The following is a 12,906-nucleotide window of genomic DNA, read 5'->3' on the forward strand; positions in this document are numbered from 1 at the left end:
GAGGAACTGGCTTTGTGCAACGCTGGTAATTAATAAGGAAAATTACACATTTTTGTATGGCAAGTTTTGGCATATTTTAGGTGTATGGGTTTTTACTAGCACTTTTATCACACAATACGTAAAATGGGTTACATCCCTATATGAAGCTGCAATTTCTTTATTACATTATCCAAAATCAGGTTGCATCACTATTTAATAACTATTACTACATTAGGATTTGCTACATTTTTTTATTAAGCCCTACAACTGCTACAACTCAAAGGTGCACTAATCAATATTTTGTACATTAACAATGGATCAAATTACTGCGTGTAATGTAAAATGCATTGCATGTCCATGATCCACAGAGAATTATGACCCAACTCTGCAGTCCCTCTCAGCTCCACGGGGCTTTTTAGCTCGTTGTTTTGTTTTTTTTGGGCCACAACTTTGCTCATATCAAGCTAATTTCCAGCCGCAGCTAAAAAGCTCAGATTAACACACTGTATGCCACCTGCTTAGCACCAAACAGCACGCAGATAAAGTTAGCAACTAGCTGGTGAACTTTAGCCACTAGAGAGCCCTCAGTAGTTGGTTGAGACCGAAAATACAGCTAATAGGAGAGATAAGGTATGTATTAAGTCCATCATGAGGCCAGAAACACAACTTTAAACTAGTGCTTTTGTCGCTCTGTGTCTGCTGGATAAATAAATAGGCAACCGCTTGCTAACATGAAACAAATTGTCACAGGATTAGCTGAATAGTGAATAATTTATAAACCCTACAATATTTTCATTTCATTACTCCTCCTCAACTTCCAATTGGCCCGGCTGGATAAATAAGGGTTAAATAGAAAAATAAACACGTGATGCAGTGTAAGTTAACATTGAATTTTAATCATTTATAGGCTCTGAACTGACTTAGATGCAAAGTCAGCAACATTATTGCTGGAAGAAGTCTTGTTGATGCGTTTTTACACAGCTGCTTTGGTATGTCCGGCCTGTCCACAGTACAGTTACATTCACTGCGCTGTCCATAAATACTGTACAAAAATAAAATGTGCTCTGACATAAAACATCCTCCCTCCATTAGTGGATTTCCACTGTTCTAAGAGGAAACCATAAGGCTTTGTTAAATGACACATACAGTACGCACTTTACTCGCATTATGTTAAATAGAATAAATTATATCTTGTAGTTGACGTGTGAGGCATTTTTCAAGTCTCCGAAATGTCCACACAGAATAATGTCCTTAAGGTTAATAGCTTATGTTCAAAGTGCATAAAAAAAAAAAACAATCCACTCGAGTGGGTATAGATTCAGGTCCAGGCACAGCTGTAAAGTGTCTTTTTTTGGAGATAAAATAATAAGAAGAGACGAGGGTCTTGTTATACTCCAACGCCATTTTCAGTTTTACTCACAGCTGTGCCCTGAGCTCAATTTCTACACTTTTTTGACAATGGAAGTAGTATTTTCTCAGTGTTACTTCAGCTCCACCTGACTTACGGACTCAGCTTGAAATCCTGAAGTGCACATGTGCTTCCACATCCACCCCGTCCCCTCAAAAACACATTGAGAGGAAGGTCAGAGGCTGTTTTTTTTTTTTCTTCTCAGCAACGTGTCTTTGTGCTCCACTTTCTCAGTCTGTAATGGCAGTACCCTCTCCACTAGGTGGAGCTCTCTCCCAGCAGGCAGTGTCTCGCTCCATTATTTTTTTTAAAGCCCAGTTTGGTACAGCCTGTCACTCCTCAACAGTGTCTAAAGGCGACACGTCTGATATTTGCTGTGTGGGGAGGCCAGCTCATAGAAGAGGACGTAGGCGTTGCTGCTGCGAACCTGGCTGGAGGACACCGGGCTCACCCTGAACAGAACACACAGCACACACTGTAGTTATTACACTGGATACCGCATAACATTGTTAAATATGGGCACAGAGGTGATCCTAACACTACATTGTCAAAACCGCACACCAGTCGCTCCCTACCACAGGCACAATCTGCACATTTAAGTTGACACACCTTTGTACAGCTAGAAGGAGGTTCTTGTCAATTGACAGCAGGTGCATACAGCTTTCTGCCAATCTGATAACACGATATGAAAGGTAATAGGAATGATATGTGAGAGCTGATACCTGGAGTCGTTGTAGCTGTACCACTCCCCCAGTGCCGGGTTCCTGCAGTAGGCTGTGTAATGGCCTCCCAAAGCGTTTCCCGAGTGGTTGGATACTGCATACAAGTTATACACAGCGCGTTCTGCGGGGGGGGGGGACAACACAGTCAGTCAACAAGAGCACTGTCCTTACTCATCAGATCCTGCTGACCTTGGGAAGTGCGTGAATTCGTCGTCATCTTTGGGCAGCTGCTTACCGCTGCTCTCTGAGGCGAACTCCCGCAGGTCCAGCTCTTTGAGAGGGAAGTTGACATAAGTGGAGAGTTTGCTGGCTCGGATGTTAGAGTCTGAGAAACGCTTCAGGTCTGTGGGGGGACACTGAGTCAAGGAGCCGACACTGGTTCAAAATAACATCACTGTTCTTCAAGTGTAATTTCATTGGATCTGAAGTGTTGCTGATAATGTTTCTGTCCTGTTACTCAAGTAAAATACTAAAATTTAGAGCATATTTACTGGGAGTCAAACATCAATCTGTCTTTGCTGTAACTAGTATGCTTCACTTAACTGGACGCTGGCTCACTGAGCAACTTAACAGCCACCAAATCCATATATTTCTGGTATATCATTGACTTAGTGTATGCTAACTTTTTAGTTAATGGTGCAAAGACGTGAGGAAAGGATACGAAGCACGAGGATCTGAGGGAACTTCTGAACGCTGAATCTTTTGGTGCATTTCCTTCTGGCTTTGCATCTGTTGCATGTCTGCGAGAGAGACGAAGACAGGGAAGGCTGTGACACACTGCTGCTGTATAATCCATATATCATCTTTACAAAGGAGTGTGGAGGGCGGTGTGTTATGTAAAGGCTTCTTACCGGTCTCTCTTCTCCGTCCAACACATCCTCTTTGGTGAAGAGTCTCAAGCAGTCTTTGAGAGACACTTCGCCTGAGCTCTTCTGTGGAGACACAGAGCATGTCCGGTCAGAAAACAGTTCCTTTACTGTCCGTCTTATGGGGTTAAAATATGATCAGATACTGTAACCTATCTATATCATCTATAATGGCTTAGCTAACAGTATTTTTACAAAATATGGATGGCTAAACCTTAGTGTGTGTGTGTGTGTGTTCTGACCTGTGCAACAGGTATCGAAAGGTCCCAGAATGGATCAAACACTGTGGAGCGGAAGCCACAGACAGTGCAGGTCACAGAGCTTTTCAACTGTCCGACAAACAGATCTAAAAGGCGTAAACAAGAGATGGAGAATTACATTTAATATGCGCATAAATTCAAGGATGGTTTGAGGTAATCGTGCAGCCCTTAAATCCCTCACCCACTACTTTGCTGTCCTCTCGCTCCAAGTACATGTTCCACATCCGCTTGCCTTTTTCCTCATCCCTGTGAATGAAAGCATACAGCAGAGCTCAAGTCAAACCAGCGTCTTCCTCCCAAACCGCTTATTGAAAGACTTACTGACTGAAACCTGCCCTCTTTTACAGATTCAAGCCACTTTGAGACATTGTTAAGGTTCTTACTCAGGTCTGGAATAAGTATAGAATTGAACATATTTGGGATATTAGTTCTTGAAGGTAATTAATTACATAATTACACAATTTTATTTCCACCCTTTTTTGAGCGCTGCAGTCCGATCAGGCATGCTGCAGTGTTTTGTGGCAGTGCAAGGTGTCAGTGACAGGGCAGGTTATGAGTGACTTATTGGGAGCAGAAGTGAGGGTTATGCTGACTTACGAGAGGTGGTCAAAGTCCTCCACGGACACCTTAGGGCGGACTGTCACTCTGTTCACCTCATTATGGAGACCGTCCAATAAGAAGCGCAGAAACTCCTGGGCGTCCTGCTGACTGCAGAGAGACAGAAGGAGAGACTGTTACTTCATTTATTTTACTCAGTTTTATTAGTTTCTGAAATCACCTTACAAACAGAGGGGAAGACTTACTTGCAGCCCACAAATTTGGGCGCATATATCTGGATCTGGCTCCTGAAGTCAGAGGGACTGATGGCCTCGTTGTTCACAGAAGTCCACAGGCTCTGAGTCAGCTTTGCAAACTCTGAGGCAGCAGGCAAAAGGACGGAGACGTAACAACAGAAAACAACACCATAATCATGAAAAAAACACATCTCTGCAATTTGTGAGCAACACCATCCTTTACAAAATATGTTACTTTTAAAAATGGAACTCATTAACTTTAACCTTTTATTGACAAAATTTGAATTTCTGCATTTTTGCTCCAAACTCCAAAGGGAAATCTGCATTTTTTAGCCCGCTGGCTTGCCTGAGCTAAAGATGCTGAGTTTTCACCATAACTCAGATATTTCTGTAAATGCGGTGTGAACCAGCCTGAACTCTAGGGAGATTCCTACTTATTTTGTATCAAAATAAATATTACGTTTTAAGCTTGATGTGTATGAAAACAAACAGCCTGCATGAGTTTGACCTTGAGTTGAGAATATATTGTCACGTAAGTTTATTCTAAAAAAAAACCTAGGTGAGGCAACTTTTTGTACTAATTACAGAGATGTGATACAAAAAACATGGCCCTTTGTACTAAACGTGGGAAAACACGTGTTTTTTTCACACTGGAGTTAGTGACCTGTGAGAACTTGTTGTGCTAACACACCCTCTACAACGCCCTGAAGGAGTGAAGGAGTCCCTTTCATTCCATGCAAGAAAATTAGTAGTAGTATAGCAGTATAATTGCAGTTAGGTAGGTTTAGTTGGGTATCTGATCTGAGTGCAGTTTTATCATTTTGGTGTGGTCACTCTTCATGGTGAAAGTGAGCCTTTTAGTGATCAGGGTATGAAATTGTCAGCAATACGTAGTTTAAGACGACATGCTGAGTATAAAGTACATGTAAACTGACTGTATGTGACCTGCTGCTGAGCCATAAAGTGACACCACTACACAGGTCCACAACGATCCTCATTGTGCTGCTAACATGTGGTTTAACAGCTCGGAGTCTCGGCCTACCTTCCATGAGAGCAGCGTTAGTCCTGCAGTTGTTGTTGAGGTCTGTGCGGTGGACGTTTCTCAGGCAGTAATCTCTCAGCTCGGGAGTGTTACTCAGACATTGCAGGATGGAGTTCATGAAACACTGAATGAATGAAAAACCACAAAAATGAATTAGATGAAGACTCAGACTCAGTCGGTGGTGCAGTGTGTTGTACATTAGACCAAAGCGCTTACTGTGTTGCCCAGGTTCCTCAGTCCCACCAGGCCTTGAGGACTCTTGTTCTGTTCAAACAGACAGGGAGGAGATTTTAGTTTACTCGCGTGCAAATGACCATGAAAGTAATAATCTTTAGGTCCCACATGTGCCCCCTTTTTTGGTCCACTTACAAGAGCCAAGATGAGTTAGAACCGGGGTCCTTATGAGCAAAACTAAATGGGATATGTTTAGTTATCATGTGAGTTACCACAGGCTAAATTTAAACCAAGAATTCATGAATAGAGGCTGGCTGGAGATTTTCAGTGTGTTAACATGGCAAGTGAATATGATGTATTGATGCTAAAGAGACACATGCAGCAGTTTTCTAAAGAAGCGTCCACATAAATTAAAGCGCAAAGAGCTGCAGATATTTATATTCTTCTCCCTCATCAGTGAAGCCTGCTGCACATCCTGACAGATCCGTGCACGCGGTCTCAGTATGATGAAACTACTGTATGACAGCAACCCTGCCACATTCCTCAAGTGTGAATACGCCTCGAAGGACTGTCTGGCATTTATTCAACGCATACCATCTGACGGTCACATTGCTGGCAGCATGGCAGGACTGTGCTGTGGATATGAGCTACTGTTCCCCGTGCTCGGATGAAATACCACAGTGTGTCCTGACCTCTTCCTGCACCGACGGTGACATCACACAAACATGCGACGCCGAGCCAAGAGAAAAGCTCTACTGAGAATCTGCAGAACACAACGTGGTGATAAGTGGTCCGTGTGAAGAGTTTCACATCACTGCCGGAATCCAGGATCAACTAGTATGGAGATGCTTTGACGCAACATTTTTTTAATAGCAGATTTGATTTACAGATCATAACATGTGTAGACGTCTCGGTTAAAACAAACTAAATGTAGTGAAACATGTCACTGGAACCACTTTGAACTGAAATATAGTCACTTACATGCATTATAGTCAAATCTTTTAAACCGAAGTTAGACTGGTTTTAACCTAAACGTCCAGACGTCAATGAAAAAGTGTTGGGTTTCAGGTCAGGTTTGGCTTCAGTCTCGCCCTGTGTTCGGGTCAGGTTATTTTCAAGAGGAAAATCTTATCAGTCTCCGTATGACTGTGCAAAAATGTACACATTAAGCAAAAATAGCTTCGGATATCGGGTCGAGTTTTAGGCCCTCGCAGAACTCAACCAACTTTTACAGGCCTAAACAAGGTGATGACCTCAGAGTTGAATAATTGTGGTAAATAGACAAATAGTTTCCTGTAGCGATGTTAGAATGTGAGTACTAACAGGTGACATATTGGCTTGTGACCTGTAGCACATCCTGAATGAGGGAACACAGTGACAGTGTAACTTGATGACTCGGAGCGAGTCAGCACTGTCACGCATCAACGCCTCTGCTGACGGCTGCATGTGGAAATAACAGCAGCACACTGACGGACGCATACATGATGGCACAAACACAAATATGTACGCAAAAACTGTTGCTGCTGTAAACTGAGCAGAAACGCCAGCTACATGTATAACGTGTTAATCTACTGTAGTTTACGTCTGTGTATCAGTAGTCAGACCTGGAGATATGAGGTGTGATTGGCAGTGCGGAGTAGAAAGAGTGTATTTTGATAACAGTTACTGCTTACACTTCAAGTAAAACTTTAAGTAAATATGAACAAGTTAGTAATGTGCTGCTATCCTGATCAAGACTTCCAGTGGAGAGGTTTAGTGCCTCATGATGGTCCAATCCTGAAAATAGAAACTGTGACAGTATAAGCTATCTACAGCCCTCTTGGCTGAAATCGTTTAATTTTTTTCCCCTTTGAGTTTCTCTTCTTCTCTGCAGCATTTCAAGGGGACCATATGGTGCGAGTCCCAATCTGCTGCACTGCTGTGAATACTGACCAGCGGGGCTCGGCACGCTCAGCAGGCGGCTTTTGATTTAAAAAGACCCGTCCAAAAACCGAGGAAGTGATGCGTTCAGGTAATCTCTGCGCTCCCGAAACAACACCGCTCTCCGCTGGTTGGCATGACTTCAGGGAGGAGGAGAGAGCTACAGAACGAAATGTCCCAAACCAGCTATGCATGCCTGGTCAAGGCCATATAACATGTGACGAAGGAAGCAACACATGGTGCCAGCTATGCCACTCCCTTCGCAACAGTATAAACATAAATCTCTGCCACACAACAGCAGGGCTGGCCGAGGTCCAAAATACCATACTCAAGTAGAAATACTGGTGTTTTACTGAAGCTGCACTAAGTAGAGAAAATAATACTGATGGAAAACACCTCCTTCAGTGAGAAACACTCATTTTAAATGCATTGGCAGTTTTAAATCACTGCCAACTTTTGTACAACCTGAAAAGGCTCAGAAATTCAGCTTCAGGTGCTTGAGGAGAGAAGACACAAGTTTCCCTCTGAGGCATGTGATAAACTAGACAAAGAGTCCACAGCTGAATGCTAGCGACAGCATGCTAACAATGCTAAGATGCTGATGTTTTTTTAGAAGGTAACAGTTACCTTGTTCACCATCTTAGTTTAGCGTGTTAGCATGCTAACATTTCCTAATTAACTCTGAGCACAAAGTGCAGCTGAGGCTGGTGGGAATGTCTTTAGTTTTGCAGGTATTTGCTCAAGTATTGGACACATTGATGGATACAAATTGATACAGCTGCACTGATTGGTTGAGAGATCGACAGAATAACAGCCTCTTAATAAACAAAATAAATAATAACAAACAAAATACGCTATTTTGATAATGGAGTAATGGTTTAAGGTTTAAAATATCCCGGCTCCAGCATCTCATATGTGAGGCTTTGCTGCTTTTCTTCGTCTTATGTGATTGTAGACTGAATATCTTTGGATGTAGGACTGTTGGTTGAACCAAACAAGTAATTTGACGACATCATCTTGGGTTTTTGGGGTATTTTATGAGCATTTTATCGACCAAATGATTTATCAAGAAACAATACGCAGATGAACCCATGATCAGACATTTTGACCTGACGATGATGCTAGATGAAAAGTCAGAGGATCACCAAAGTCATAAGGATTAATCCTCTGGGCACCATGAATGTTTGTACCAAACTTCAAGGCAATCCATCCAACAGCTGTGGAGATATTTCAGTCCAGGCTAAAGCGGTACATTTAAGTTAAAGCCAAACTGCTGACTCAGTTACACTAAGAAAAGTTAGCGCACTTAGATTCTGTATGTCCAACATAAACACAAGCATGCACACTGCTGAGAGAGACCTATCATATCCCCTGCAGTCTTACCAAGGACAAAGACTTGAAGTGTATCCAGCTAACTCATTCACACTGCTGTAAACACGTCAAACCCTGACGGACGCAGATATGTGCGAGTCTGTGTGTTAACAAAATGTACTGTGCAGATGATAAGGTGACATTCTGGTCACATTCCTTATCAGCAGCGCTCCTTCCTATTATGCAACTAACGTCACACTCGAGTTGTTGCTCTGATGCGGGCGGCCGCTGTTCTTAACTCCCCTGCTTTGTGTTCATGCGGCCCCGTCCTCCACTTCAGGGCTGATAAGGGCCTAAAGGTCAGAGCTGGACCTCCACAAATCTCTCTATGGCTTTCCATACGTTGTCAAAGAGTAAGATGTCGAGAAGTCATTTAAAGACTGCCGTGGTTTTCCAGTTTCTTCTTTTAAAAGCTGCTTACAAATGACATTTTTTGTTGTGCATCTGCCTCAAACACAACTTTTATTCAAATAGTGATGACCTTAAAGTGACTGTACTGTATTTCATGGTGATTTAATGGTATTTGTTTTACAATCATCGTTTATAAGTTTACTGTGATGGTCGCATAGAAACACTGAAATGTTATTATATCTACTTTATGAGTGATCTACAGGCCTGAAACACTGAACAAACTATAAGAAACAAATATGCACAGCCTTTATTCAGGTTTATAATATAATTCAGTGAAACATAATTTGTGCAGTCACACCCGAAACAGATTTAAGAAGTTGTTGTTTCTGAAAGTAAAACGAAAGTAAAACTTCCCATCATAATATTTAATATTGTTAATGTCAAGACTGAACTTTCTGTCCGTACTTATCAACAATCAGCAAAGCCAAATCACTTGACTTTGGGGCCTTTGCACTCCTAAAAAAAACTACTCTTCTCCTGGGGGTCCTGGTGGCCCAGACCACCTTCTCAGGGCTCAGACACCCAGACTTACGCCCCTGGTTAAACGCAGTTTGATGAACTTTAAAAAGTCTTTCTAAAAAAGTTCCCAAAATGAAAGGGCATCAGGAGGAGGAGGAGGTGGATGCTTCTGGAAAGGTGAGACCGAAGCGGAGGTGCAGTGGTGGACTCACCTTGGCCTGGTTGATGATCAGACCCATGAATGTGGACACCAGCTTGGACCGGGACAAAGACGGACTCTTCCGCCGCAGGTCGGGTTTGTCGAAGTGGAAAGCGGCCGGTTCCTCCGGTACTGTCACGGTGTATGAGTGTCGCAGAGACGGCATGGTAGCGCTGTTGAATGTTGTCCGACACCAGGACTGTAGCGTCATCCAATGCAGCTGGACGCAGTGAAATCCCCCTGACGGACTCCTTACTGGGGCTGAAGTCAGGGATCAAGTCGAGATCAGCAGAGTCCGGTTGTATCTGCAGGCTGTCCGTCTCCTCTGTCCCGCACCTGCACGCAACCTGCCTGTGTTGAAGAATAACAGAGGTGGCGTGTGTCGGACTTTTCACTGCGTGCTGTAAACGTCCCCTCCCAACCTGTGAAGGCAGGCGCTGCATTCAAGTGCTGTAGGAATCATCAGAACTGTGACAACTCTACTCTTGCGTTCAAATTCATACTGAGGTATTATCAGCCAAATATACTTAAAGTATCAAAAGTACTCATTCTGCAGTAAAATGTCTAATAAATTATTAGATTGTTAATACTGATGCATCAATGAGTAAGCAGCATTTCACTGTTGTAGCTGCTTGAGGTGGAGCTAGTTTTAACTGCTTTATATACACTGTAGTGCAGTGGTTCCCATAGGGGTCGGGCCCTTTCAATGGGTCACAGGATAAATCTGGAGGGTCGTGAGATGATTAATGGGAGAAGAAAGACAAAAACGGTACACAAATTTCTTCTATACAAATTTGTATTAATCTTTTCTCTAATGTTCGCTTTTTTTCACCTTGTTGGACTTTGAACAGTTATTTAAATGAAACCATCTGAGAAGTTTAGAACAGAAATGTCAAATATATGTCATGAAGTAAAAGAACACTTTGCCTTTGAAATGTAGTGGAGTAGAAGTATAAAGTAACATAAAGTACACTAATGTAATCAATAAATAAATTGTAATGTTTTAATATAGATATCCAGCAGTATATACAGTGATTAAAATTAGCCCCACCTTTACCAGCTGCAACATTAAGTGATGGACACATTAATGCATCACTAATTATAATCCAATAATATATGTTATTCTGAAATGGGACATTTCTGCATATTGAGTACTTTTACTTTTTGTTAAGTTAAGTATATTTCAAAGCTAATACTTCTACTTGAGAAAAATGTTGAATGCATGACTTTTACTTGTATTTCTACTTTACTTGTATAAAAGATCTGCGTAATTCTTCCACTACTGATGTAAGCTTACACAACAACGGCTGGCTATTGACGAAATTAAGGAAAAAGCAGAGAGTATCCAGACTCTGGACGGCTCCCAAAATGTATTGTACTGAACAGGCAGTGAGGACACTTGCTTAATGTGCATTTTCTTCTATGCAATCTGCCGCTGCAGCTGGATGTTGCTGTACCCATTTTATTTCATTTTCCTTCTTGTACATGAGAACTGGGAGGTTGGATCTATCAATCTATCTATCTATCTATCTATCTATCTATCTATCTATCTATCTATCTATCTATCTATCTATCAGGATAGTAGTTTCAGCATTTAAGTGTTGACAATGGAGAAACAGCATAGGAAGCACTTTATCTGAGGGACCATATGATGAACAACAATATTCACATTTCATTGACAGGATGGTGTTAAGAACAGGGCACAGTACGCCAGCCTTTGCAGTTTGTGCTATTATAGCAAAATAACTGTTTAAACAGTAGTTGTCTTTTGCCTAAAGTGTAGCGAACACAGAATATGTGGGTGGTTAAAAAAAGGAAGAAAATATATAATGTGTCGGCAGAAAATTAAAGCTCTCATCAGCTTTATTCCACCTTCCAAAACCTCCCCCAATCGCAGGGAGACTTGCTGACTTTGACTTTAGACTGTGGTTGTGACTTGACACAGAAATTACTCAGTCTGATAAGAAGCTTGATAGCCGCCTTGTAAACCTTCACAGGTCATTCAACCTTCTGTTTCATCTATATGCTATACAAGAGAGAACCACTGAGAATCACTGAGGCTGGTGCTTTCAGATTCACGTAACGCACCATAGCTGATGAATCAGGTTTATGCAATATGCCTCTTAAAACAAAACTAAAGGCCATACACCAGTAATGGGGCTGAAATTGTAAATACATTATAACCAACATGGTTTATTTCTCTGGGAGCATGAATGTGCTCAGAAAAAGGCAATTTATCGATTACATTTGATATTTCTCGTGCACAAGGGGACATTTTGGCTTGATTGTGGTGCTAGATGAAAGGTCGGGGGTCACCAAAAATATTATATATATATTTATATTTATATCCATCCTCCGGAGATCTGACCAGTAACTTACATGGGACACAACATTGAAAGTTGCAATCCCATTCACACCTAACTGCCACACCATAGACACAATTAACACGTATACAAGGCGTCAGCGAGGGAACACACTTCTAACAGTAGCCTACTCATGTTCAAGCAAACAAACACTTACTGAGGGAGAACCTTTCTACAAACCCCATAATTAACCACCCACATGCACAGAGGGACAATGTGACCCACTAACTTTGACACATTCCAGTCATGGCTGAATCTCACTGCATGTTCAACAGCACAGACTTTCAATATGATCACGTTGCAGGTTCGTCACGTGAAGAAGAAGCACATGTGATTGCATTGAGGTGGGGTGAATTAAGGATGATAATCTGTAGGATGTTTGATCCTACCCCCAACGCAACAACAACATTAACCAAATGCTAGTGTCAACATGTTAGCATGCTCACAATGACAACAACCTGGTGTTAAGCAGGTGTGTTAGCATGCTAACATTTGCTAATTACCACTAAATACAGTACAGCTGAGGCTGATGGGAATGCCAAGCGCTGTAAGTATTTGGTATTAAACCAAAGCATTGGACAAATAAAAATTTTGACCCACTGGTAGGTTGAGAGACCACCAAAGTTCTTAGGATTCATCCTGAGGGGGGCATGAATCTGTGTACCAGATTCCAAATTGTTGTTGAGATATTTCAATCAAAACCACAAATGTTGACCTCATGGAAGAGGTAGTCAGTGGATCACCAAAGTTCTTAGACTTCATCCTGTGGGGACCATGAATGTCTGTAGTGTGAAATTTCATGGCAAACCATCTAATAGTTTTTCAGATATTTCAATCTGGACCGCGGTGAACCGACCAAATGATCCCCAGAGCCACACCGCTTGAGATATTCATTGTCCCCACAGGACATGAACCCATTTCAATTTTGGAAACTCCAT

At 41.9% G+C, this 12,906-nt stretch overlaps 1 protein-coding gene across 2 annotated transcripts; it reads right to left on the minus strand.

Moving 5' to 3' along the window:
• Window positions 1–855: 855 nt before the first annotated feature.
• On the minus strand, window positions 856–9,947 carry LOC139295017 (ubiquitin carboxyl-terminal hydrolase 2-like). Of its 2 annotated transcripts, none has more exons than XM_070917070.1 (12): window positions 9,619–9,947; window positions 5,288–5,335; window positions 5,072–5,195; window positions 4,039–4,150; window positions 3,833–3,943; window positions 3,417–3,481; window positions 3,218–3,321; window positions 2,961–3,038; window positions 2,771–2,849; window positions 2,345–2,452; window positions 2,110–2,230; window positions 856–1,839 (listed from the first exon to the last, which is right to left on the minus strand). In XM_070917070.1, exons 1-12 carry the CDS (start codon window positions 9,814–9,816, stop codon window positions 1,737–1,739), a joined length of 1,251 nt encoding a protein of 416 aa, XP_070773171.1. In that variant the 5' UTR covers window positions 9,817–9,947; the 3' UTR covers window positions 856–1,736. The 2 variants fall into 2 exon arrangements, with proteins under 2 accessions (XP_070773171.1, XP_070773169.1); XM_070917068.1 differs by having other exon boundaries at window positions 2,961–3,041.
• Window positions 9,948–12,906: the final 2,959 nt, after the last annotated feature.

Source organism: Enoplosus armatus, chromosome 13, assembly GCF_043641665.1.
Source record: "Enoplosus armatus isolate fEnoArm2 chromosome 13, fEnoArm2.hap1, whole genome shotgun sequence".
NCBI classification, from domain to species: domain Eukaryota; kingdom Metazoa; phylum Chordata; class Actinopteri; order Centrarchiformes; family Enoplosidae; genus Enoplosus; species Enoplosus armatus.